The sequence below is a fragment of the Saccopteryx leptura genome, chromosome 2 (assembly GCF_036850995.1).
Source record: "Saccopteryx leptura isolate mSacLep1 chromosome 2, mSacLep1_pri_phased_curated, whole genome shotgun sequence".
In the NCBI taxonomy this organism is placed as follows: domain Eukaryota; kingdom Metazoa; phylum Chordata; class Mammalia; order Chiroptera; family Emballonuridae; genus Saccopteryx; species Saccopteryx leptura.
This window is the reverse complement of record NC_089504.1, coordinates 246,882,566-246,908,188: the sequence shown is the minus strand read 5'-3', so window position 1 is coordinate 246,908,188 and position 25,623 is coordinate 246,882,566. Positions and strand designations below refer to the sequence as shown.

General features: G+C 54.5%; 1 protein-coding gene across 5 annotated transcripts in view; it reads right to left on the bottom strand.

Annotated features, from left to right (window-relative positions):
- Positions 1 to 215: 215 nt before the first annotated feature.
- The window catches only part of MLXIP (MLX interacting protein), a 61,970-nt gene continuing 36,562 nt past the window's right edge, over positions 216 to 25,623 (bottom strand). Inside the window, exons 2-17 of one of the 5 annotated variants that reach the window (XM_066371047.1) lie at positions 15,891 to 15,997; positions 15,069 to 15,154; positions 14,707 to 14,796; positions 14,281 to 14,322; positions 13,768 to 13,939; positions 12,975 to 13,064; positions 12,303 to 12,394; positions 10,715 to 11,369; positions 10,152 to 10,270; positions 9,853 to 10,033; positions 8,412 to 8,539; positions 7,768 to 7,872; positions 7,535 to 7,662; positions 7,218 to 7,341; positions 6,021 to 6,150; positions 216 to 5,000 (exon numbers count right to left, since the gene is read on the bottom strand). In XM_066371047.1, coding sequence (XP_066227144.1) covers positions 4,879 to 5,000; positions 6,021 to 6,150; positions 7,218 to 7,341; positions 7,535 to 7,662; positions 7,768 to 7,872; positions 8,412 to 8,539; positions 9,853 to 10,033; positions 10,152 to 10,270; positions 10,715 to 11,369; positions 12,303 to 12,394; positions 12,975 to 13,064; positions 13,768 to 13,939; positions 14,281 to 14,322; positions 14,707 to 14,796; positions 15,069 to 15,154; positions 15,891 to 15,997 — 2,371 coding nt within the window. In that variant the 3' untranslated portion in view covers positions 216 to 4,878. The remainder of the gene's footprint in view (positions 5,001 to 6,020; positions 6,151 to 7,217; positions 7,342 to 7,534; positions 7,663 to 7,767; positions 7,873 to 8,411; positions 8,540 to 9,852; positions 10,034 to 10,151; positions 10,271 to 10,714; positions 11,370 to 12,302; positions 12,395 to 12,974; positions 13,065 to 13,767; positions 13,940 to 14,280; positions 14,323 to 14,706; positions 14,797 to 15,068; positions 15,155 to 15,890; positions 15,998 to 25,623) is intronic. The other 4 variants (XM_066371050.1, XM_066371048.1, XM_066371051.1 and 1 more) reach the window with 4 other exon arrangements.

The following is a 25,623-nucleotide window of genomic DNA, read 5'->3' as shown; positions in this document are numbered from 1 at the left end:
CCACTGTCTTTCTGGACACACCTGCAGAGCCCCCCAACCGCTGCCGCTGCCTTGGCCCTCTGTCCGCACCCCCGCCTCCACACCAGGCTGCACGCATGCCCCAGGTCAGAACGAGCGAGTGGCTGCGCGCTCCTTTGTCCTCCTCTCCTCCCATCGCCTCTCCCGCAGATCAGCAGGGAGGCACTGAAGACCACACACCACAGGCTTTTCCAAAAAATACAGCTTTTTATTGTCATGGATGCAAATATAGTTTCAAACTGCACTGTAGTGTTGAATAAAGCTGGTGGAGATGTGCTTCTCGCGGCAGAACTCAAGGGCTCTGTTCTGGCGATGGGGCCTGAGGACCTCGGGCGAGACTCTGCGTCTGTGTCTTAGACCACAGGGAGCCCTGCTTCCCAGAGGAGTCCCCACACGCTCACAACAGAAAAGTGAACCATTTGCACACGAACCGAAACTGGAAAAGGAAAATGTGGTGTTCTGGCTGTGGTGTTACAAAGTAAGCGAAGGAGTTTCCTCTCACAGGCTGTAAAAAGATTCCGGTAGGGAAGCAGGGGGCGTCGTAGGCAGAGGCCGCCTCTCCCAGGGCTGAGTCCTCCAGACCTTCCAATGCAGGGTGTAAACTTGACGGAAATGTATGCAACTTCGGTTTCCCCCAACCCTCCACAACCTCAATTCTTGAGAGCAGCGCGTCTATGTTCAGAAACGCAGAAGAGAATTCTTCAAATTAGCGACGCCCAAGGTCTGATTGGGAGATGAAGGTGAATTTTGCTACATATTTGGAAGGGAATTTCTCAAAAATAAAATTCCATTAAGTAAATGCACACGTGCGCACCTCTGCGCACACTCACACACACACACACATACACAGCCAACATTCAATATAAAAAAGTTCTCTTCTTTCTCCAAAGCTGATTTTCACAAACCCCGACAAAGAAACAGCTTCTGCGTGGTGAGCTGGAAAAGCCACGTCCACAGCAGAAGAAAACTGGGTTGCTGGGCCACATGGAGGAACTCGGGCTTCTCCCTATTCCCGGAGCCCTGGGCCACTAGGATCTGCTGAATGGGCCTGGCCGAGACCAAGGCAGTTACTGAACGGGGCAAAGACACTGAGCTCCCAACTCTTCCGGCCTCTAGCCTTACTCTCCTTTCCCCTCCCCTATGCTCGCACATGGGGAAAATCTTTATATGTGAGGCATGGGGGGGGGCGAACCCAAACCCAGGCCTGCTGCAGGGGGGGCAGCCGGTGACCACTCCGCCACCTGGAGCTCCGACTCCCGACCCAGCCAGGCCCAGGGGACTGGTGGAGGAGCACGTAGCAAAGCTCGGTCTGGGGGCAGCTCTGTGGGGACACACCGAGCTCAATGGCCAGCAGTGCGTCCCTGGGGAAGGCAGTTCTGCCAGAGAGAAGGAGCAGCTCAACTTGCACCCCAGGCACTGGACAAAGACCATCAAAGGACCCAGGGACCCCTGGAGGGGTGATGTGGCCATGTTCCGAGCCACCCCACGGGAGCCAGTAAGATACAAGAGCTGCACTGAGGAGGGGTTGCGCAGGGCCTGGGCTGCAGGACCCTCCCCCATGGGTTGCCAGACCCCTTGGAGTCCCGCCTCCGATGAGCTCTCCTTCAACCAGACAGTAAAAACTTGTAACCTTAAAAACGAACCAGCTGCCCCCAGATTCATCAAGGTGGGAAGCCGGCCCTCCCAAGGAAGGGAGACCCAACCTGAGAAAGTGGGGGTGGAGTCAGCCAGGACCGCACAGGGAGCCCTCCTGGCAGCGGTGTGCCAGGACCAGGCAATGACATCACTCACCTGCACACCCCTTCACCTGGGGCGGGACCAAGTCTGGCACTACCCTGGCGTCCCAAGTCCCCTAAGAATCCAAGTTTATGTTTCTTTTGGCTACAACAAAACCTGCTGGCCTGACCTCTAGAAAGAGGACAGAGGGTCAGGTCAGATGGACAGGTGGACAAAGCTGGATTCCCAAGGACACATGGGAACCACTAACCACCCTTCCACCTACAGAGAGGCTCCAGGCAGGTGGCCAGGCTGGGGATCTCACTGCCGCCCCCAAGTCCCTCCCTTCCATCAACACTAGTTTCTGACGCTGTGAAGACCTCTGCAAACCTGCCGCTCTGCCGGGGCGGGGGGTCCTCCCGAGGGGGTGATGGTTGTGTGTAACCACCTGAGACAGGAGGGACGAGCCTTTCTTCAACTCTCAGAAAGGGCCCCTCGGCGGCCCTTGCCCCATCCTTGCGTCCCCACTCATTGTGAGAGCAAGCAGTGGTGTGCAGGGAGCTGATGGCACAGAAAGATTTCACAGATTTGCAGAAATTATTGTGCCAGTCGGGATTTTTTTTTTCCTTTTCAGATTAATTTGCTTATTCTCCAAAGTGTCAGCATTTTAATGTTTCTTTTATGAGAGCAGGGACAGGAGTGGGAGTGGAAGAAAGTGTAAACAAACCCCAGCCGCAGTCAGCGTCTCCCTGAGGCCTCCCACAGGGGGGCCTCGGTGCCCCCGCCTCCTGGCTGGGACCCCCAGAGAGAAGTCAAGAGGCCTTGGGACTGGCCAGCTTCCTCAGACAAGACTCCAAAACAAGAAAACCTCGAGGACAAGAAACAGTCGTGTCTGCATTAAGAGAAACAGCTTTGTGGCCCTACAGTCGTGGTAATCATGAGCACCAAGAGAAATGGATTTAAGTCAATATCTCAAAACAAAAACATGCCACACAGACACACACACTTTAAAGTCACACACAAACAGCCTTAAATATTTAACAAAAGAGAATCTGAACATTAAATCAGCAAAAGGGAGAGAGGGAGAGGTAGGCCAAAGAAGCAAGAGGCCCATTGTATATTCCACAGAGTGGTTTTTTTTTTTTTTTTTTAAAGTACTCCCAGTAAGGGGTGGGGAGAAAGCTACTAATTCAGGAGAGGTCCAGGCTGGGCCAGGCATGGCGGCCACCTGCCACCTGCGTGGTTTAGGAAGGCACAGGGTCTGGGCAGGGCCAAGCTTGTGACCCACCTAGCGCCTCGCAGCTGTGAACGTGGTTTTCCTAGTGGCACTCCCCCCCCATGGTGGCCTCCCCTTTTGAAAGGGACCTCATGTTTACTGTGGGGTGAAGGTGGCTCTGTGACCACTTCCCAGTAGAAACTGAAGGGCCGGGCCGGCCTCGTCTATGCTTGCTCCTTGGGAAAGGGAGCCGCCGGGTCTGTAAACATGTTTTCTGGGGAGCCTGAGGGGTGCCCCACACTGCTCTTGTGTGGGTTTGCAGCACAGACCAGGAAGCAGGGGTCAGTGACCTGTGGCACAGGTGGTGGCGTAGACAACAGGGAGAGAGCCCCCATCTGGCCTCCATCACCCCAGGCTGAGGCAGGGCTGCTCTCTGAGAACTTTCCCCGGGCCTCCAGGAACCAGGGGGAGCCTCCACATGGACTGTAACTTCAGGAGGTAGCTGTGGTCCCCCGCACTCCCCAGTGACAGGCCTCTAGGACCCCTAGCCTGCCCAGCATGATGTCTCCATCTCTGGTGGGGCGAACAGCAGAAAGCCAGCAGGCCCACTGGACTTCACAGCAGGAAGATAAAAGCACATTCATTCAGCGAGGAGGTCCCCTGGCTGGGCTTCCTGAGTGTTCGAGCGCCCTCCACCCACAGCTGTCCTTGTAGATACAGCGAGGACAACAGGCCTGGGCCACCCTCCTGCCACACTTTCCTCTGAGCCCTCCCCTCAGCAGTTCCCACACTTGCAAACATCCCCATGCCCCCAGGCGCCCTGCACCCCATCAACCAAGTAGTTCTTTACTGTGGTCGGGACGCCGCTGAGAGATAGCCAAGGTTGGCCACCTCGGAGTTCTGCCTTTAACACTCAATTCTTCCTCCAGACACAGGACAGGACAGTCTTCGGGCGCGTTGACATCATTGGTCCGACAATTGTTACGGTTTGGGGCTCCTGGGTAAACAATGCAGACCAGATGACCAAGCTGGTGTCGGCACCATGGGGTCTGGCCTTCTGAATGCTATATCCTGATGGCCACATGTGTCGTCAGAGACTGCTGGTGGGTCGGAGACTGAGTGTGGGGGCAGGCGGAGCGCAGAGTGGGAGGGCCGCGCTATGAGCGGGCTCCTGGTGATACCCCAGGCCAAGTCCCCACCACAATTCCCCAGTCAACGAGGAACGCTACAGCTGCCACTGGCCACACCAAGTGGAGCGGACTCAGGACACATCAGACACCGCCTGGGGCTTTCTGAGCTGGGGCAGCGGCTTTGCATTGTTTGTGCTTTCCTTCTCGTCCACGTGCATTCGCACCCTCCGCTTCTGCACACGTGAGTTCTGGGATTCACCCAGCAGCTGACTGTACGGAAGCCTGAGCAGCTGTCCAAGTCTGTCTACAAGGTCAGAGTCTGGGGAGGGAGAGAGACACCTTCCAATGGCCCTGGGGGCGAGCTGAGCAGGCATAGGCTGTCATTCAAAGCAGACAGCCGCCAAAAACATGAGGGAAGGGAACTGGGAAAGGCCCTGTAGCTCTCCAATTCCAGGGGCAGGTGCTGACTCCTTGGGCCCCATCTCCTCTGGGCCGGGCAGACCAGCAGGATAGGCCTGGAACTGCAGGTTCCCCCTGGGCTGCCCTGAGGGCAGGGACGTTGTGACTGAGGTCGCTGAGTAGGAGTTTACAGCAAAGGGTTCCCAAAGATGGGCTATTGCTGTCGGCAGGACCCAAACCTGCTTGACCTGAGTGCGGGTTCAAGCGGAGCATAGGGCCAACAGAGCTGGAGAGAGGCCCTGAGGCCCTGCACCAGGAGAGGCATGGGGCGCAGCTCCTCTCCACAGGCAGGGAAAGGTCTTCGTAGCCCCTCGTGTGGCATGTGCCTGCTGAGCATTGCTAAGACTCCCCCGATCTCTTGCCGAGTCTGATGACGGCCTCAGCTGCCTGCTCGGGCAGCCGGGACGGGTCTGTCAGGATGGAGGTGGTCGTGCTCAGGTGGCGGAGGGTGTTCAGCACCACTGGAAGACAGAGGGGCAGCTGAGGGCACAGAGCAGGGGCAGCCTCACCCCACCATGAGCAGCACACACACGTGGTCGTGCACACTTACACATACGAACATGGTGGTGACTCTCACACTTGCCAGAGGAGGGGCACCGAGCTTGACCGAGGGACGGACACAGGACAGCCCCTCTGCCTTTCTGCTCTCTGAATTCCGTCTGTACTGTGCAGGTAGGTGGAGAACCCTAAGCTCTCCCTGCTCATCCACTGGTATCACCACTACTCCTCTATGACCGTAACATATAGCCAGAGCTTTGTCAGTTAAGAATGAAAGATGGAAACAGGCCCTGGCCGGTTGGCTCAGTGGTAGAGTGTTGGCCTGGTGTGCAGGAGTCCCGGGTTCGATCCCCGGCCATGGCACACAGGAGAAGTGCCCATCTGCTTCTCCACCCCTCCCCCTCTCCTTCCTCTCTGTCTCTCTCTTCCCCTCCCGCAGCCAGGGCTCCATTGGAGCAAAGATGGCCCGGGCGCTGGGGATGGCTCTGTGGCCTCTGCCTCAGGCGCTGGAATGGCTCTGGTTGCAACAGAGCGCCGCCCCAGAGGGGCAGAGCATCGCCCCCTGGTGGGCATGCCGGGTGGATCCTGAGCGCATGCGGGAGTCTGTCTGACTGCCTCCCCGTTTCCAGCTTCAGAAAGATACAAAAGAAAAAAAAACAAAAAAAAAGAGGAAAAAAAAAAATCGGAAACATCTGAAAACACCTGAGACAGGGCCCAGCCGGCAGTAAGAGCTCAGTGAATGTAAGCTGGGTCTGAGCAAACTCGGGGAGCACCAAGGCTACGGAGCGGCTGGGAGTCTGCTCCCTGCCCCTGAAGTTGGCGTTTCTGGCTCAGAGCTCCACCCGGCACCATCCTCGTCTGCACGGGTGCTGGCAGGGGCCTGGGTTTCTGCCGCACCACAGGTTCCCCTCCCTGGCAGTAGCACCAAGGGTGACAGCCCTCCCCGCAGCCCCCCCCCCCCCCCCCGTGTAGTACCAACTCACTGGGCCTGAGGACAGGCAGGGAGCAGTGCTGGTCCAGCCAGGACAGCGCCGTGCGGTGCAGCTCTGGCAGGCTGCTGGTGGACACCATCCCCTTGAAGGACTCAAACAGCGGCTTGATGATGATGCTGAACTGTGCGCACGTGGGTTAAAGAAAAGGTAAGCGTGGAGGAGGGCCTGGGACTGGCTCCCTTTGGGATTGGCAAGTGACTGTGCACAGACAGCTGAGAGACGGAGAGCTAGACTACGCAAGTGTGCCCTTACATCTGCCAACCATGTGGCCAGCTGACTATAACTGACCACTGAGCAGGCTGGAGTCAGGGACAGAGAAGTTGCTTTGATCTAGAATGGGTCCTGGTGTAGTGACACGGACACAACAGTTTTCTATACACAGGTGCTCCTCAACTAATGACGGGGTTACATCCTGATAAACCCATCGTTAAGTCAAAACGAATTTAATACACCTACATTATGGAACATAGCTTCGCCTAACCTACCCTGAACGTGCTCAGAACACTTATGCTAGCACCTATAGGTGGGCAAAATCATCTAACACAGTGATTTTCAACTTTTTTCATCTCGTGGCATGCATAAACAAATCTGCAGTACACCAAAAAATATATATATATTTTGCTGATCTGACCAAAAAAAGGTATAATTTTGATTCATTCATACCTCACAGCTGTTGTTGTGTGGGCCAGCTACAGGGAGGCCCTGGCCCTAGACACAGGGTCCAGCACGCAGGCGTGCCCGCCTCATGCCAACATTCAAGGCCTGTGACGTAAGCTCAGGCACAACACGAAGGGAACCAGTTTCAAATCCAGGCTCTGCCACTTGGTTTCACGAGCCCTAGTTCCCCATCTGTCACACGGGGGGACTCTCCCTCCCCACTGTTTCAGGGACAATCTGGCTGGCAGGATGAGTCAGGCTAGATGCCACCTCCTTCTGCAAGTGGCTCCGGCATCGTCTTTACTCCTCCAGGGCCCTGAGAGCTGTGCGGCCTGTTCTCCCTCCCTGGGAGCCCCGACCCGGAACAGCCAATGACAGCCCACTGCAGACCGCGAGCCAGCGGTCCACGTCCAGGAGAAAACTAGCCTTGCTGTCTTGTGAACTCAGTGACAACCACTTAAAGAGAGTCTTTCTCAGGGACCAGTGTGGATGTCTGCTGCGTTTCAGCGAGGGAAAGAAACCCAAAGATACAATCCAGAACTTCCAATTCTGCAGTGTTCGGCTTTTCACATATTCATCAAACATGTCTGTCATGTGACCAAACTGGCACCGGCTGACGGGCACTCCCGTGGCAGGGAGCAGCTGCTGGCAGGAGCTGGAACAACAGGAAGAGTCAAGGGGAAGTGCCAGGCAGCTGGGACAACTACAGACCGTGGGTTGCCAGTGGGCAGGCCCATAGGAGGCTGGGAAGGAGAAGGGTGACAAGCAGCGACAGCGCTGCACCGAGGACCCAGGGGCCCTGTGTGCACACGCTGAGAGGACGATGTGCTGCCCGGGCCCTGGCTCACATGATGGTGGCATTGAGCTCCTTGATCTCTTCCCGCAGCCGCCGCGCCTCCTCGTGCATCTGGCTGCGCTCCTGCTGCAGCTTGGTGATGTACTCCACCGTCTTCTGCAGCGTGATGGCGTGGCTGGTCTGGGGGCGGGCGGGGGTCAGCGCAGGACCCACACCCCAGGACCAAGGCCGGTGCCCTCAGCCGGCCTCCCAGCTCCCCCCACCCCAGGCCCCCGGGCAGCTCACCAGCTTGGACTTGTTAGAGATCAAACTGTTGAGGGTGTCAAAGTCCATCTTGATGTTGAAGCGCCTCTTCTGCTCAGCTGAGATGTGCTTCATCTGGCGGTTCTGCTGGGGAACCGACTCCTCATTGTGACACACTGGCTGCAGGGCCACCTCCCACCTTCCTTTTCCCCTTCCTCCCAACCTGCTGCTGACTGTTCAGGGAGCAGACTGGACCCTGCAGCTGGTCAGAGAGCTAAGTGAAGGAGAGAACAGGAAGGGATCTAGGAAACACCCCTGGAGCACAGAGCGTGGCAAGGACCCAAGATGACCGGCCAGGAGCCAACACCGCTGACTCGGCACTTCCCAGGCACCCGCAAACCTCTCGTCTACCGCCCCTCTCCTGACAGCTGCCACAGGCCAGCTGATGGGCGGAGGAAGCAGGCTCCTTTCAAAATGAAAGCAGACGGCCTCACTTCCAACGCCACCCCAGCCTGGGGACTCCGGCCAAGCCCATGGTCCTCCCAGTGTGTCCCCATGAACGGAGAGAGCTCTCCCAAAGGACCCTTGATAGTCTCCTTGTTCCTGCCTCCCCATCCTTCCTGGGGATCCCCACCCTTGCTAGGGATCCCCATCCTTCCTAGAGACCTGGAAGAGGGCCGTGATACCTTTAACACAGCCACAGTTTTGGGCTCTGCAGAGTATTTCCCTGAGCAGTTGTTCTGAGGAGACTGAGGACTGGGGCTGTGCTCTGACGCGCATGGGGAGGCCTGCCCTGAGTTCAGGCCATCACGACCTGGAAAGAACAGAAAACCCCCATCAGGACAGGGCCGGAGAGGTGGGCTCGGCCAGGTGGCGCCTGCCACAGCCCTCACCCGGGAAAGGAGCTCCCAGCAAGTCCAGAGATTGAGCAACCCTCCTCCGTGGCCCCTGGGCAAAACCCAGAGAAACCTTTGCCAGCCTCCCACGAGGGAGCTGCTGGTCCCAGGAGAGGCTAGACGGGAGCTGGCCGCACGTGGAGTGGAACGTGGTCCGAGCTCGACCAGTCACAGGTCTTAGGGGACGTGGGAGAGTTCAGAGAGGAAGTCCCACTCCTAACAGCCTCCTACCAAGCCACCTAGCCACAGCCAGGGGTCTCTGCGGAGTGTGAAAGCCTCCTGTCCGCACCCCCCCCCCCCGTAGTGAGAACACAGGCCATCTGTTCATTTGTTCTTTAAACTCCAGACACGTTTCCTTATACTTTGTTCAGTCTTACCCACTCTCCAAACTCTTCTAATGAAAAGAAACAAAAGCACGCTCGCCCAGAGACCATGGCCTGAGCTGGCTGTGCTGCAGTCACGGGGTTCTCTCAGGAGCCGCCCCCCAGGAAGGCCACGCTGACACCCCCAGCCTCTTCCACTTGACCCACCCAGTGCCTAAGGCTCCCGGCCCCTTCTGCTCCCCTTTGTGCTCGTGCTCACGCTCATGCGTGCTTTCCACCACAGCTCTCACTTCCTGCGTTGGAGCCTCAGGGGACAGGGGGCATCACCTAAGCCCTTCCTCACATGACTTCTGGGCCTCACTCACCACTAGCCTGCACCTGTTTCTACTCTGAAGCTCATGTTCTTTGAAAGCCGTCCTTGGACGGGCCCCTGTCTGAGCCCTGCCGCAGAGGCTTTTCCTCCTCGTGTCTTCCAGGGTGGAGGGAAGACAGGGTCCCAGAAGCCGCCGTGCCATGGTCTCCCTCAGACAGGACGACACTTCTGTTTCACCTTCCCGAGAGGAAGGAGTGGGTCTGGCTCCAATCCCAACAGTGGCACAGCTTCGGGCCAGTCCTTTCCCCAGGCCCAGCTAGTGCCCCCCACTGTCTCCTTGGTGGAAGGCCACGCATAGAAATGCGCTCACAGGTGGCACCAGCCGCACCATGCCTGCTGCTGTCCCGCTCCCACGCTTGGCCTGCCCACACCAAGCCGCTGCCCCAGCCGGGGCCTGCGGCAGGTCCTGAGACCTCACTGCTCGGTCTCCAAGGCTTAATCCTGGGGTGCCCACAGGCAGCCTCCCCAGTCCAGGGGTGGGCAAGTTCCTTTCACTGACAAAGTCCTAACTGTCCCAACCACAGTGAACACTCACTGGAACCCACGACAGGGACCTGGGGACTGCCCCCGCGCAGAGGGACCTGCTCGCCCTTCACCAGGGGGTCGTGCACCGTGCTTGGAGTAAAGAGCCGGGATACGGGGCTGGGCTGGCTGCTCGTACTATGGCCCAGCTCTGTCACCAGGATGCCGCTGTGGAACTCGGTGACTCCAGGAGCCTGGGGTGACAAGAGGAGAGAGGGGTCACCTCCAACCACAGTCACATTGGGCACAGGTCGCCTAAGAGCAGGGCCACGCTGTGGGTTAAGGACATGGAGGTCTGTCCAGGGCCCTCACCCTGGTGATAGGAGCAGGCGTGATGACCATATTGGACTGCGACACGGTGGAAGCCAACATCCCTTCTCTCTTCAGAGGGCCCGTCATGATCACTACTTGTTGTCCTGAAAAGGCAGCTGCTGGAACAAGGAGACCAGGAGGGGCCCTGAGCCGTGGGACTGCTTCTGACACTGCTGCTAAACACAGCAGGCCAAGATGGGATGGGACCTCCCCAGGGGAAACATGGCCCTCTGGCTGCCACTGAGATAGCTGTCCTGGCCACAGGGCATGGAAAGACAATGCCACCAAGGCCCCTGACATTTCTGTGTAATTTCCCCTCAAAGGGGTACAAATACAGACCCAGGAAAGAGATGGCCAGGACCATGTGTTTTCAAAGTGGGTTGAGACTAACTTTAAAAGAACAACACAGAATAGAAAATAGACTAGATCACAAACACACAGTATTTCATAACTTTTTCCACATGACAATGTGTGTGTGTGTGTCACAAATTTTCAAGCCTTGGGGACAGGGGACTCTCCCAGGGGTGGGAGGGTCACACTCCAGTTGCTCTCCTCCCACTCACCTTGGGCAATGCAAGCATTCTTCAACACCAAGGACACAGGCTCTGGTTTGGGAGCAGGCACTATTTTGGGGGGCTGCTTGGGCCTCCCTCCAGTCAAGGATACAGGTTTGGGATGCACAAAAGTTAAGCAGGGTTGGGGAGGCCCCACAGCTGGCGGCTGGGTGACTGGAGACAGGGCCAGGCCACAGGAGGATGCGGAGGGGGTAGGGTGGCGCGTGGTGATAACAAGGCCCTGGCTCTGGCTAAAGGTGGTGGCAGAGGCGTCATGAGTGAGGGTGGCAGAGGCCGTGTGGGTAATGACAGCAGGTGACTTGTTGGCTTCAGCAAACTTCTGTGACTGCAGGAAGGCGGGTGGGGTTGGGGGGTTCAGGGCAGTGGCAGGAGGGGCAACTAATGGCACAGCAGGGGATGTGGGCGCTGGGGCTGGGCTGGGCGAGAGCACAGGCATGGTGAACACAGGGACGAAAGGCTGTGGGGCACTCAGGGGGGGCACAGAAGGACCGAAGTCTGCGGGCTGAATAAAGGGGTCCCCGGGCTGGGAAGCGCCTTCACAGCCCGGCCTGTCCGGGGGGTCCAGGGCAGCGGCCGCAGGGGATGCAATGAGGCTGTCAGGGAGGCTCACGGTGGGGAGGGCGGTAGTGGGCAGGATGCCCTCCTGGGAAGGGAAGAGGAAGAAGTGAGGAAGAAACGGTGCCATCGCACAACTCGCCATCGCTCTGGTGCTACACACCACCAAGTCCATAGCGCCTGCCGGCCCCCGAGACAGACCCTGCATGGAAGGGACAAGGTGGTCCTCCCGTCCCACTACTGCTGGCCTGGGGCGAAGGCTGTCTCTCCAGGCATCGACAGGGGTCTTGTTTCCAATAGGAACTGAATGATAAGACAGGGCTCAGACAAGCGACTGTCTGTACACGGCTGGCTCTCTGCCTAGGCATATCTTGTTTCTGGAGTTCAGCAGGGGTCCCCCAAAAGTCCCCGCCATCTTTTGTTACAGAGCAGAGGCAGCCTGGCTCGCAGCTGCTCGTGGGGTTCCCTCAGGACAGTTTCATGTAACAACTTCTAGAGAGGTCATCTCTTCCTAAAAGGGAAATGCTATAAGGAATCGATTGTTCTGATATCAACCTCTATAGAAGGAATTCTTCCCAGAGCCAGATGGAAGAAGATGGGCCAAGTTACTGGTATCTAACAGGATACAGGCACCAGCCAGAGGGCCCCATCAGGGCAACGGGCTCTGCCTCACCTGGCTCTGTACTGCTGAGTAAAAAGAGAAAGAAATACACAGAACTTCTTTCTACTAGCAATCCACGTTTTCCTTGGCTATCTTGCTTACAATGCCTTACACGGTCAGAACAGAGCTCACTGCACAGAGGGTACATGGAGCCGTGGGCAGGAGCACAGGACTATGCAGCAGTCTCCACTGCATGGACCTCTGGGATGTGTTCAAGGAGAGCTAGAATAATGTCATGGGCTCAGCACGAGCTCTAGCGACCCCTATCAGTTTGCTTATGACAGTGTGGCTATGTCATTAGCCCAGCCCGCTGCAGAGGTTTCATGAGCAGCCCTGTGCCCTCCTCCCGGCTCCCTTTACCTGAGCAGGTGGACTGCTGGGGTCTGGGGTAGGTGCTGGGGCAGGTGCAGGCAGCATGGAGCCAAAAATGGAGCGACTGGAGGAGAAGAGGTCTGAAAGATAACACCGGGGCTTCTGAGCTCCAGGTGCCCATCACTTGCTTGAATTAAGATGCAAACGCTTCAGGTACTGTACCCCACCTTACCCTGAGGAATGCCATGACCAAAGGGTACCCCCTGAGGCAACCCTGCAAAAGAGCCCTCTGAGTGGAACTGCACGTGCTGGCAACTAGTATGGGCTCTGGAATACTTCCAGGCCTGGCATTGCATCCCGTCCTTACAATGGCAGCAGCTCATTGATCAATTCTAACCGCTGGAAACTGCTGGGAGGCAGCCGTGTCATCGGCGCCCTCTGCTGCCTACTAGGAGAACTGCTCACAGTCAGGGCCAAACCAGAGGCCCAGGAGACCGTGAGCGTGAGACCCATTTCCTTAGGAACAATGTCTCAGAGGAGCTTCCCAGACCTTGCAGGTACAACCATAACAGAAAACAGTTCTGCAGAAATTCTAAGCGCTCCCTGCTCCCTGGCCCATTCTAACAGTGCCCTTTATGGGAGGGAAGCACCAGCCTGCTCTGTCCTGGGCAGAGAGGATGCAGGGAGGATGCACACTCGCTCTCTGCTCTGTGTCCTCACCCTGGAAAGGCTCAAACGTGTCCATGAAGTCCAGGTTGGGCTGCAAAGGAATCAGCCCCGGCTGAATCATGTCTGCGTTCCCCAGGTGTGCTGGAAGAATCAGAAAGCGGACAGAAGGGTCACTTGGCCTTCTCTGATCAAGTTGTGGGAATACGTGAAGGGCCTGGCACAGATCTCCCTGGCCCTGCTCACATCCTTCCAAGAAGAAATGCAGGCAGCTAAGATGTCTGCCTTCTTGTGGATCCATGGCCATTCTCCACCCTCAGAATGCAAGAAAGAATGTGAATTTTTGTAGAAAAGGTGAATTGAGTATCAGGTACAGACATTCCCTGGAACCTGTGAACAGCGATGCAGAGACCCCCCCGCAGCGAATCAGAACAGGGGGTTCTAATTTTAGCCTGTGGGCTCTTCCCTGAGGGGTTACTGAACAACTGAATGCAGCCAGCTGAGTGGTCATGCCCAGGAATGCTTCTGGTAGTCCTTAGAGTGAGTCACAGGCCCTGTCACTTGGCCTAGGGACATACCCTCTGTTAATGGGACAGAATCGGAAATGTGAAATCTATTCAGACCAAAGGCCCCGCTGTTTCCTCATAGTGACACCACAGGTCTGACAGCTGCCTAGGCAGGCTCCATCTACAGTCCCCACCTTTAATGCATCAGCTGTCAATGAGGCTGGTCAGTCCTCCTTACTGCTTGCTCTGAACCAGTGGCATGCAGCACCCAGAGATGGCCGTGAGGGGAAGCCGGCCCCGGGGGGGGGGGGGGCTCACAGTCCGGGGCCTGGGGCGGTTACCTATTTCCCGTGGGTTGGGCCAGGCCACAGGCGGGTGTGAGGAGAGTGTGGAGAAAAGTGTGTCGCTGAATTCTGACATCAGCATGTCTGTGTCCAGCAGTGGGTCCTCCTCCATTGGGACTGGGGTCTTCCATCCATCCCCATGTTTGTGCCAATAAAGCATGTCATCATCCTAGCGCCAACAGAGGGGAAGAAGAAATCGAAGAGGAAACGGCAGACTCAGTTCCTAGCCATGCCCCACCAGGACGCAGGTTCCCCGGGACACAGGTTCCCTATCCTACAGAGTGGCGGGGCTGCCGCACAGGTGAGGCAAGTGGGCAGAGGAGTGTGGGGGAAGCGCCCTGCAGCCCCCCAGCAGGAACTGGTCCGCTTCCTCAGCCCTTCCTGTCCTTCCTGTGAGAGGGGTGCCCCGCATCTAGCCACAGGACGAGGCTGTGTCCCCTGCGCTGCGGGGCTCAGTCAAACCATCTGAGTTCCTGCTGTGAGGGTTCTCTCAGCCCCCAAGTCCCTCACCTGGGCCAGGCTGGAGAGGTCCTCATCCTTGTGCTGCTGTAGCTGGAAACAAGGAGAGAAGGGCGGTCACCAAGGCCCCTAAGGGGTGAGACACTCTGCCTCTCCTTCCTCAAAATGCACGAACTCTTGAGGCATCCAGGCCTCTTCCCCGGGAGGCCAGTGGGGAGCCGGTTCGCTCCCTCATCCCCAGGCCAATGCCAGGAGGAGGCAATTCCTCACCCAGGTTTGTGAAACACAGTCCCATCCATGGCTGGAGACGCAGCAGGTGACTACAAGGCAGGCCCACCCCCTGGGCGGCTAGAACGCCAGGTTCCACGGGTGGGCAGCATGGAGCTGCAGCCTCGGGGCCAGAGCTCCAAACACAGGACTCGCCCTCCCCTCCTCCGGGAACTCCCCAACATGCTATTTGGAGCCCAAGCCAGATACCCTCTTCTTGAAGTAGGTCCTCCACTTGTGATACTCCCGGATGACGATCTCAATGCGGCTCTTCCAGTACTTCCCTTCTGTGGTAATGGCCTGGGGAGAGACATGGGTCAGCACGAAGAGGCGGCAGTGCAGCGGGACAGCAACATCTCTGATGCCCAGCAGGGAGCCGGCCGCTGGCCGGCCAGCTCACGAGCCTGCCACGTGCCTACATCTTCAGTCCCCATGTACGTCCCACCCTTCTGGCTGGCAAGTGGCCTCTACCTGAAGGAAGGTGTGCCTGTGTGTCACGGCCTACGATAACCAAGGAGGACTCCTGCAGGGCGGTCTGGGGGGGCCTGGACTGGGTGGGGTCAGCCACTTACCTCGGGCCGGCGATGCTCATCCACTTCAACAGAGCCGTCCAAGGGCGTGACGAAGTGGCACACGGGGTTCTGGCGCTTCTCCAAGTCTGGGCGGAGAGGAGGCAAGGCGTCAGCATACAACCAAGTCCCCTAAAGGAGCCCTGCCCCTCTGTCCACCTCCCACTCCCTAGGGTGTCCCTCCCAACACGTCCTTTCCTTCTCTGTCCCTTAGAAAACAAGATTTCAGAGAAATAACGGGTTCAGGTTAAAGAGAAAGAGCCTGTCAATAAAGCGTGGGTAAGAGAGGGAGTCCGGCTTACGGAAACATCAGCCTCATGCAAGGGTGGGCTGGGGATGCTGATCTCCTGCAGAAGTCACCCAGGCCAGAGGGAGACAGAACGAGGTCTGGGCCTGCATTTTCTTAGTCCTGCTGAACGTCATCTCTCCCTGCTATACTCTTCCCGACTTCCTCGAAAAGAACTAACCCCTCCCTCCACCTCTGCCTTAACGACGCTGGGCCCAGGTGTCTAGCATAACAGTGGACATATTGTGCTGTTGTGAGCAACCAGATAACATAGACAGTCCTGCAGACGTCAAGACACAGACCACTTGGTTGGGCACCTGTGTCTGACAGCCAAGAAGTGTCCCGTTCACTAGGATTGGGCTTGGTCTCCTCTCTCCACAGACTGCTGAGAGAGGGTTCTCTTTGAAGCACAGTGTTCCAACAGTGGGCTCTGCGACCCAAGGGGCACAGGCCTCCAGGGGATGAACCCAGCGGGCCACCCCTCATAGGCCTGAGGGTTCCTGCAGCCTCCCTGCCCAGCTTGGGTGGGTGGCACTCACACTGCATGTACCACGCCCGCCAGATGGCGTTATTGAGCCGGATCTTGTCTCTCCACTGGAGCTTCAGGCCCTTGAAATTCTTCCACTTCGGAGACACCAACTTTCCACTGGAAGGCAAGAAAGAGGAGGAAACTCAGCAATTCCTCTGAAAATGAAATGAAATCAGGAAGTACCATCCGATCATTCCAGACCCTTCTGCATTAATCCATTATAAGCCACAGGTGAGACTCGACAGAATACACAAGTCACCCTGGGATTTCTTCAGTGACACAGAGTAGAGAGGCTGGTGGCGGTGGCCACCGAGTCAGGGTTCAGAGGAAATGGGGCTGGCTGTGGGCTGCTAACTGCTGGAGCAGGGTAAGGGTAGGGTTCACTATCCTATTGTCTGCTTCTTTTCATAGCTTTAGAATTTTCCATAATGAAAGTTAAAAAGAAATCTCTTGATTTTGCAACATATATAAGCGCCACATCACATCGTACACCTTACACTTACACAATGTCATATGTCAATTATACCTCAATGAAGCCAGAAAGAAAAAAAAAAAGAAATCTGATGAGCACTGTGTGAAAGCCAAGCTCCTTTCACCTGGTCTCGGCCTACCTCCTTTGCCACCAGGCCCCACCAGGCCTTTACAGTACAGGCACCGGAACATCCCACTGGCCTTTGAACCTGAGGGCCCTCTCCTGCCTCCAGGCCTTTGCACACACGGTCCTCACTCCTCATGGAGTTCCCTGTGCTCCTGGCCACTTGTCATCCTTCAAAACGCTGCTCAAACACCACCTGCTCTGGCAGGCACTGGGCTCTCACTGAACGCTGTTCAAATCCCACAGGGCACGCCCCCCACAGCCCACACAGCACTGTCCGTGCCCACAAGCCCCTCTGCTAGGCTGCAGCTCTAGAGGGAGGGCCCTGGGGGTGGTACTTGTCCTCCGCACCTAGCCCGAACTTGGCACACAGCAGGGCCCAGGTAGCACTTCTCTATTACTGAGTTAAAGAGGCCTCGCAGAGCAAGGTGACACCGTGCAAGGAGCGTGCCCCGGGGCTTCACTCTCCAGGGCCTTTGCCAGAAGCCTCCTCTGAGCAGCTGGCACAGGGCTCCCCTTTCTCAGATGGCTTGAGATAGGCAAGGTGCTATATTTGGTCCACACCAAATGGGACTCTCTGGGTCCTTGGGACCGCAGACCACAGCCTTTTCCCTCTCCTAGACCCACTGAGAAAGTTTAGGTGACAAGCACAGCCGTGCCAACAGTCACAACAGCTCAGGTCTTCAAAGACAGCACCCAAGTCATACACCTGAGTTGAACCTGAAATCCTGGGTTACAAAATAAAAGGCCATGCTATGCACTTGGCAGAACCTCGAGGCTCTCCTCACCTGACCCAGTACCAGGCCCGGATGGGAAGCACGGAATCCCATCAGCGAGAAGCCTGTGACTCCCCCAGACATAATGTCACAGCACATCCGCTTAGAATCTGCATGACTGCCAGCAGCAGCCTCAGCTCAGAGTGCCAGGGGCCTCACACCAGTCACGCACCTTCACCCTCCTGTCCCCTGCAGTGGCACTGTGCACCCAGCCCACGCCGCTCTGCTTTCAGCCAAGATCAGCAGCCAGCGGCCCGGGTGCTGGAGCCTCTCCGGCGTCACTGCACCCCAACTGCACTTCTACGGTCACTTAACTTTTCTGGCACACATTTCCTGGGTAAGGTCAGAACAATACCTCCACCTCCACAGTGTTTTAATAAGGATTAAATGTGGGTACACACACGCACACGCACACAATGGACTAACCCTAAGGTAAAATATAAATATGAGATATTACTAACCACTTCAGTGAGTTAGATTTGTTATTTACCGAAAGGCCTGACTTTTAACACCTCCTGACTTGAAACATCCTCTCTCTTGTGTGTGCCACTACTGACAAGTGGCTCTTCCTCCTCTACTGGAGGAAGAAGAGCACACCATGTGTCTACTCTCAATACCAGTGAGCAAAGACCTGGGCCAAGGCCACCCCAAATGCCACGCAGCTGCAGCACCATCAGCTTCTCGTTCCCTCATCTGACAAGTGTTAAGGCCCGCCCGTGCCATGCATGTGCCAAGGACTGAGGCACAGCTCAGGCGAGGCAGATGAGGTTCCCTGAGGCACAAGTCCTGCCTACATGCTGAATGTCATAAAGATGGGCAGAGGGCTCTGGGAGCACACAGTAGGTCTAACTGCCCTCTCTGAGCAGGCAGGAGAGGCTTTCCAGAGGAGCTGACATCTAAGCTAAGGTCTAGAGGATAAGGAACCTTTAAACCAAGGGGAGGGGGGCTGTCCCTTCTGTCTGTCTTAGGGTGTCCCTGAGGTGAGCAAGCCCATGCCTGGTCAAGGCAGGGGAGAACACCCAGGCTGGAGCCTGGAAGTGTGGGAAGATGGGGAGAGCTTCCAGAGCAGGCCGGAGAGCAGAGCTCACCCCAGTGTGTGCTAGGTCCCAAACTCAGCAAAACCCACCTTCTCTCTCCAACTCTGTAAGACCTTTCAGCAACCGGGTGTGTAGCCAGGCAGGTAGTTCCAGGAGAAAACCAAACAAAACAGAAAACTGACCCTATTTCTTTATTACCCTAAAAGGATAAAAAAATCCCACTTTTCTACAGCTGATCACTTCTTCACATTGAAGCCCAGGACAGAAGGCTGCTCTCTATGTGGCTGACTCCCAACCCGGCCCGTGCCACCTGCAGAGATGGCCACGGAGGACAAAAGCAGGAGAAGGGATTAACAGACAGTGAGGGCTCCTGGGAAGAGGACCAGCTCTGGTGCCTTACAGGGTTCAGTTAAGAACAAACCACTGGCCTGGACAACAAACGCGACCTCAGCTCTGCTTTGTTTGTGAGCGTGAGAGCACCTTCCCAGAGAAGTGTGGTTATGAGGGCAGCTTCAATCACAGAGAAGGGGCTGAGAAGACACAGAGAGATCAAACCCTGGAAGCTGGGAACCAAGTCTGACCGGGTGGGGTTTGGGGATTCTCATCCTCTTCCTCCTCTTTTGCTGAAATGTTTCACTTTTCCTTGATGTGTATGTCAAATCTGATCAAACTTCAGCAGGACTGGGTCAGACTCCCAAGAGTAAACTGCTGTCACACCATCATCCCAGGTTTCTGTAATGTCTCTAGAGCCAACAGGTGGCGCTCAAACAACACAAAGAAGAGTCCGAAACCAAAACCAAAACCACCTGGGGAGGTAGAGAGGGTGACAGGAGAGGTCCGGGATGTTTCCTCCATGACTAACCAACCCTCCCTCACAACAGTTTCAAGACAAGGGCTGAAGAAGCAACACACAGAGATCTATGGTATTAAGGATTCCATCGGCATATTGCTAGGAAGATGCGGTATCCACATCTGTAGGTTTCCCTAGTGACTGGCTTCTCAGAGCCTTTTCATGTGCTTGTTGTCAAGGTCAGCCTTAAAGGAAAGGAAGAGGGGACATTCCCTATACCAACATCCACAGACAAAACTTGGATTGGGACCCTTGTAAAAGGGCTACCCAGAGTCTAGTTTCCCACGCAACGAACTAGGAAAGGCTGCTCCAAGAAGTTCTGAGACGCGCAGCTCCTTGGCAGAGATTCCTAGAGCAGTATCCCCAGAAAGCATCTATGGTGGGCCACTGCTCCACGGGCACTAACCCAGCTTTATTAATCTTCCAGGCATGGCCAACTGGGACACTCTTGGTCTAATTCAAGATTATGCCATAGTCCTTCTTTAACATAGTGAATAATTCTGAAACCACTAGCTTCCTCCAAAAGATGAAAAGACCTCTTCTGGGCCCTGGCTGGTGGCTCAGTGGATAGAGCATCGGCCTGGTGTATGGATGTCTCAGGTTTGATTCTGGTCAGGACACACAGGAGAAGCAACCATTTGCTTTTCTTCCCCTCCCTCTCCCCCCTCTTTCCCTCTTCCCCTCCAATGGCTTGGTTGGTTTCAGCATGGTCCCGGGTGCTGAGGGTGGCTCGGTTGGTCCAAGCACATCAGCCTCACATGCTAAAAATAGCTCGGCACGCAAGCATCAGCCCCAGACAGGGTTGCTTGGGTGGATCCCAGTCAGGGCAGATGAGGGATTCTGTCTCACTATCTCCCCTCCTCTCACATAAAAAACAAAAACAAAACAAAACAAAAAAAACACCCTCTTCTAGCTTTAACCTCCCAAACCTGCCCCTCCCATATGCCTGTGTAGCTCCCGGAGGGGGGCTTCCCCGACAGAACAATGACCCTGGATTCACCTCACACCCTCCCACTCAGACCACGGGAGGACCAGGGCTGACTTCTGTCTGACTCATCCCAGTACAGTACCTGGCACCGGGGAGGTGCTTTTAAATGAGTGCTAACCTTTTCCATATAGAAAACTCCTCACACTTACCCTGACTGCACCCTTCCTAGAAGACAGACAGGTTCATGACACGAAACAGGAAGTTCACAGCACAACAAAGGTCCCTCTCAAAACTGTTGGTTAGAACTAGCAAACTCTGAATTTCTCAGAGCTCTGGCCAGAAACCGCTTTGGAATGGAAATTTAAGAGCAAGCCTTGCACTGTCCGGAGCTGGAATTAAGAGCAGGGCAGGGTGGTACTGAGGCAAGGACTTGGGATTCCCTGGGTGCCAGGCAGGATTAGCTCCTTACTCCTTGTCAGACCATTCTCCCCAAAAGAAGCAGGTCTATCGCGATAGGTCTCAGGACAGCGGTGGACTCCACTTGCTTGTTATGGGACATTTCTTCACCATTCCTGATGCTTCCTAGATGCCTAGTAGCCCCGCCTCTCCCCTCCCAGCTAGGTCAGTCAGCATGTCACTAGTGAGTTTAGGAGGAACTTACACTCACTGTGTGTGGGTGGTCTGGGCTCTTCCCCTTTTCCTGGGAGCAAGCTGCCCACCGAGGGCCTACACTCCTCAGAGCCCTGCGGAGGGACAGGCCTGTCCAAACCCTGGAACTGCTGTTTGGGGCTCATTTATAAGCCACATCCTCCACCCGATCAACAGTAAAGGTAATGTTATGGCCAGCACCTGCTGACGTTTTCATTGTGGTAAAGGACATACTACATAAAAGTTACCCTTTTAACCATGTTCCAGGGTACTGTTCAGCGGCAGCAAGTACATCCTCAGCGCTGTGCAGCCACCACTGCTGCCGAGTCCCAGAACTCCTGTCATCACTCCACAAGGAAACCCTGTCCCCACCAGCAGCCACTCCCCATGACCTCCTCCCCCAGACCCTGGCAACTATTCATCTACTCTCTGTCTCCAATAAATTTGTTTCTTCCAGGCATTTCTTAGAAACAGACTCATAAAATACATGGTCTTTTGTGTCTGGCTTCTTTCAGTGACATCTGCAAGGTTCGTCCGTGCTGTAGCATGAGTCAGTGCCCGTTCCTTTTTATGGCGGAATCATGTTGCACTGGATGGATAGGCCACGTTTTGTTTATTCTTTTGCTGGTGAATAAACATTTGGGTTGTTTCACCTTTTGGCCGCTGTGAGCAGTGCTGCTGTGGACCAACTCTTCCGCATTACTTCCCCAACAGCTCAGAACCCTGGCAGAAGAGACAGGTCTGACCACTGAGCCAGCACTGGGGCATAAAGACGGGCAAAACGATTGCAAACCCTGTTGTAGGGCAAGTAGACAATTGTCTGTCAACATTTTAAATGCACATCCCTTCTGACTCGCAACTCTACCACTGGGAATTGATTCTATAGACGTACTTGCACATGAGCACAAAGACATAAACAGAAGGACCTTCCACTGCAGTGGGGTTTCAGGCAGCAAAAAGCTGGACTCAAAGGGAAATGGTTTAAAAACTGTGGTATATACCAGTGAAATACTATGGGGCAATTAAAAACCAACACTCATTTATGGGTGCTGATATACAGGCAAGATCGACAGGATGTATTAACTAGGGGTTTGGGGGACAAAGTAAAAGACATCAAGTATAGCCCTGGCTGGATAGCTCGGTTGGTTCGAGCATCATCCTGAAGTGCAGAGGTTGCCAGTTCAATTCCTGGTCAGGGTACATGCAGGAACAAGATCAATATTCCTGTCTCCCTGTCTCTCTGTCTCTCTTTCTCTCTCCCTTCCTTTCCCTATTAAAAAAAAAGAAATAAATTTTAAAAACCCTGACCTGTGGTGGCAGAGTGGATAGAGCATTGACCTGGAATGCTGAGGTTGCAGGTTCAAAACTCCAGGCTTACCCAGTCAAGGCACATTCAAAAAGCAAGCAATGAACAACTAAAGTAAAGCAATGATGAGTTCATACTTCCCCCTCCCTCCTTCTCTCTAAATCTCAATAAATGAAATCTTAAAAATTAAAGATATATATAGTATGGCCATCATTTGTACTTTTAACAGGGAGATATGAAAGACATACAGAAAAAAAGGGAGAGGGGAGAAAGGGGGAAAAGGGGAAAGAGGGAGAGGAGAAGAGAGGGGGAGGAGAAGAGAAGGAAAGAAGGGGAGAGGGGAAAAGGGGGAGGGAAGGGAGGAGGGGGAGAGGGAGAGGGAGGGGCAGGAAGACAACCAGTCAGGCTTAGGAAAGATACACAGAAACAGGTAACAGTGAAATGGTGACTTCCTTTTGGAGAGCTGAATTACAGGATTCATTCGGGGACTTAGGTTTCACTGTTGACTGTTTAGTACTGTTTAACTAAAACACAGGCATGTATTCTATTTTCAAAATAAACAAGGGAAAAAAAAACCAGGTACAGTCCAAGACCTTATTGGGCCTCTAGTTAATTGGGGAAGACAATCACACAAGCAGATGGGAGATTTGTGCCAGTCAGTTTTGTGCACCAGATAAAAGTATGCGGATAATGGCTACTAAGTGGGTCTCTAATGAGTGAGTGGATGAGTAAAGCGCAGACTGGTCTCTCTTCCAGACTCTGGTATTTTTTCTTCAAAAGAGTGGTCTCTATTGGCTTTTCCTGGCATCTGGGCCTGGTTCCATAGGCTGCTAGGAGCCAAGACTAACAGGCTCCACACAGACAAAAAGATTCATTGAGGAGCCAAGACGTGGGGAGCAGCCCCCAGAGAGGCAAGGCAGGAGGATGGCAGCCTCTGGGAGCTGTGTGTGGCCCCGACCTGGGCCAGCCCGGCCCGTGCAGTGGCGCCTCCCAGGGGAAGCTGGTGAGGTTTTCAGGTCCTGCTCCCATGCCCAGGCGTGGGTCCTCCCAGCTGCACCTGAAATTAGTCCTCGGGGTCACTTGGTGTCTATTTCTCTTTTTTACATTCACAGAAAAGTCCCGCTGGAGAAGCAGGATGAGGGGGTGGGGGCTCCTGGGAATCTCCTCCCAGATCTGTCCTACCGACAGGGTGAGCGACTGTCCACGGTGTGTGTGTGTGAGGGCGGTTTTGTGTGTGGTATGTACTGTATGCTGTGTATGTGGTGAGGATGTGGCTTGTGTGTGACGTGTATGGGGTGGCCATCAGAAATTAGAGCAACCTGATGGGCGTTAACAGTGGGCAAAATGGAACAGCTGCAGTGGGGACTTCCCTTCACCCTGACTGAACCCCAGGGACCCACGTCCTTGCTAGGAGCAGTCCTACCTGCATCCTGGCCTTCCACCTGCGGACAGACACTGCCGTGCTCATACCATTTTCAAGCAAATGAGGAAACAGAGTGGTTTCCATTTCTAGACACGTGACATAAGCTGTCTGAGCCCTGCCTTCAGTGAAATGGTGACTGTGCCCACCCGACAAGGGAGCCGGGAGAATTACTAGTCTGAGTGACAGATCTGGGCCCGGCAGGGAAGTGTGGCCAAACTGGGCATGTTCCTGAGTCTTTTTTTTTTGTCTTTTTTTTACAGAGGCAGAGATAGACAGGGACAGACAGACAGGAACGGAGAGAGATGAGAAGCATCAATCATCAGTTTCTCGTTGCGCGTTGCGACTTCTTAGTTGTTAATTGATTGCTTTCTTACATGTGCCTTGACCACGGGCCTTCAGCAGACCGAGTAACCCCCTGCTGGAGCCAGCGACCTTGGGTCTAAGCTGGTGAGCTCTTTGCTCAAGCCAGATGAGCCCGCGCTCAAGCTGGCGACCTCGGGGTCTCGAACCTGGGTCCTTCTGCATCCCAGTCCGACGCTCTATCCACTGCGCCACCACCTGGTCAGGCTGTTCCTGAGTCTTAAGTCCTGGGGTTTGCCAGAATCTGCCCACAATGGGACTCCCAGGCAGGAGCAGGGCCGTTGGGCCACCACCATTAAAGCCATACCCACATTTATTAACCAGGAGAGTCAACTTGAATCCAGAGCCCAGGGTATTCCTAGCTTCTTTGGACAGGGGACAGGACAAGGCTTCTAACAGGACAAAGGTGGCCTCTCACATCAACTTGCATCATTTGTTAATAAATTTTAATACTTAAAAAAAAATTGTGTACTAGCCCTGTGTCTCTTTTACTCTGTGAACTCTCTGTGCCCTTTGTCTTTTTTTCTAACGTTTTATTTTAAAATAATGATAGACTCACAAGAAGTCTCAAACAGTAGTACAAAGAGTTCCGTGAACGTGGCCCCCACTGCCCCAGGGGGGCCTCTTCTATGTCTGCAGCACAACCTCAGCACCAGGAAACTGGCTTCGGTACATTATTGTTAACTAGACTACAGACCGTACTCAGTTTTCCCATCTGTTGAAACATTAGTCCTTGCTATTTTATGCTGGTAATTCTGTAACATTAATGCCATTAACTCTTTGTGGTGTTTCTGCCAATGTTTCCCCTAAGTTTCTGAGTTTTACCTTTTACAGCATGTCTTTGAATTAATAGGTTAGGAATTTGGGTCGCCACATCTGCTAGTTTCTTTCATGGCCTCCTTGCCTGCCCATCACCTCTATCTGGAGATTTAGTTTCCATTTGAATCTTTTTTTTAGTCATATTGATTATTAAATAAATTATATACCCAACACTGAAAGAAAAGTCAAACCACACAGAAGGAAAGCAAAATCACCTGCCATTCTGTCTCCTGAAAACAATCAAAGTTTAAATTTTGGAGATAACATTGGGTAGTGAAGAAATAACCGTAACCGAAGAGAAGTCTGGCCTTTGCCCTCAGTTCCCGGGTGGTGACCTCTAGGCCTCTGTGGTGTCTTACCTGAAAGGAGTGTCTTTTTTGCCTGGGGCCTATGGCCATAGGACAGTCTCACAGTGTGACCTGTCATGGGGGCTTGAGGGCTTTGGGCCACACGGTATTCAATCTGAATCTACAGAGGATCTGTTGGGAGGGGGGCACTGGAGGCTGAAGGTCAGCCTGTTGGCCAGTGTGTCACAGAGTTCTGTAAAACTCTGAGCAGCACACTCAGATGAATTCCCTGAATGGCAATACTCTGCACGTCACATGTCGTGGCCGGAAGCAGGGAACACCGCCATCCAGGACCCCACTGGTAGAGAACAACCAGAGCACCACCTTTGGGCCCTCTTGGACTCTGCCCATTATGTCTCTTCCTTGGCTCTTCCCTGTCACAGCTGTAACTGTGACTATATCAGCTTTCAATGAGTTCTGAGTCCTTCTAGAGAATTACTGAAGCTGTGGTTGGTTTGGGGAACTCCCTCAATGTGCAACTGGTATTAGAAGTGAGGACAGTCTTGTGAACTACTCTAACTTTGTAGTTAACCCCTAAGTTTTTGTAATATATATTTATCTGTATACATATATTCATATATTTGTCTAATCATATATATTCAGATAAGTATATGAATAAACATAAAATATGTATATGGCATTATTTTGTTTTAT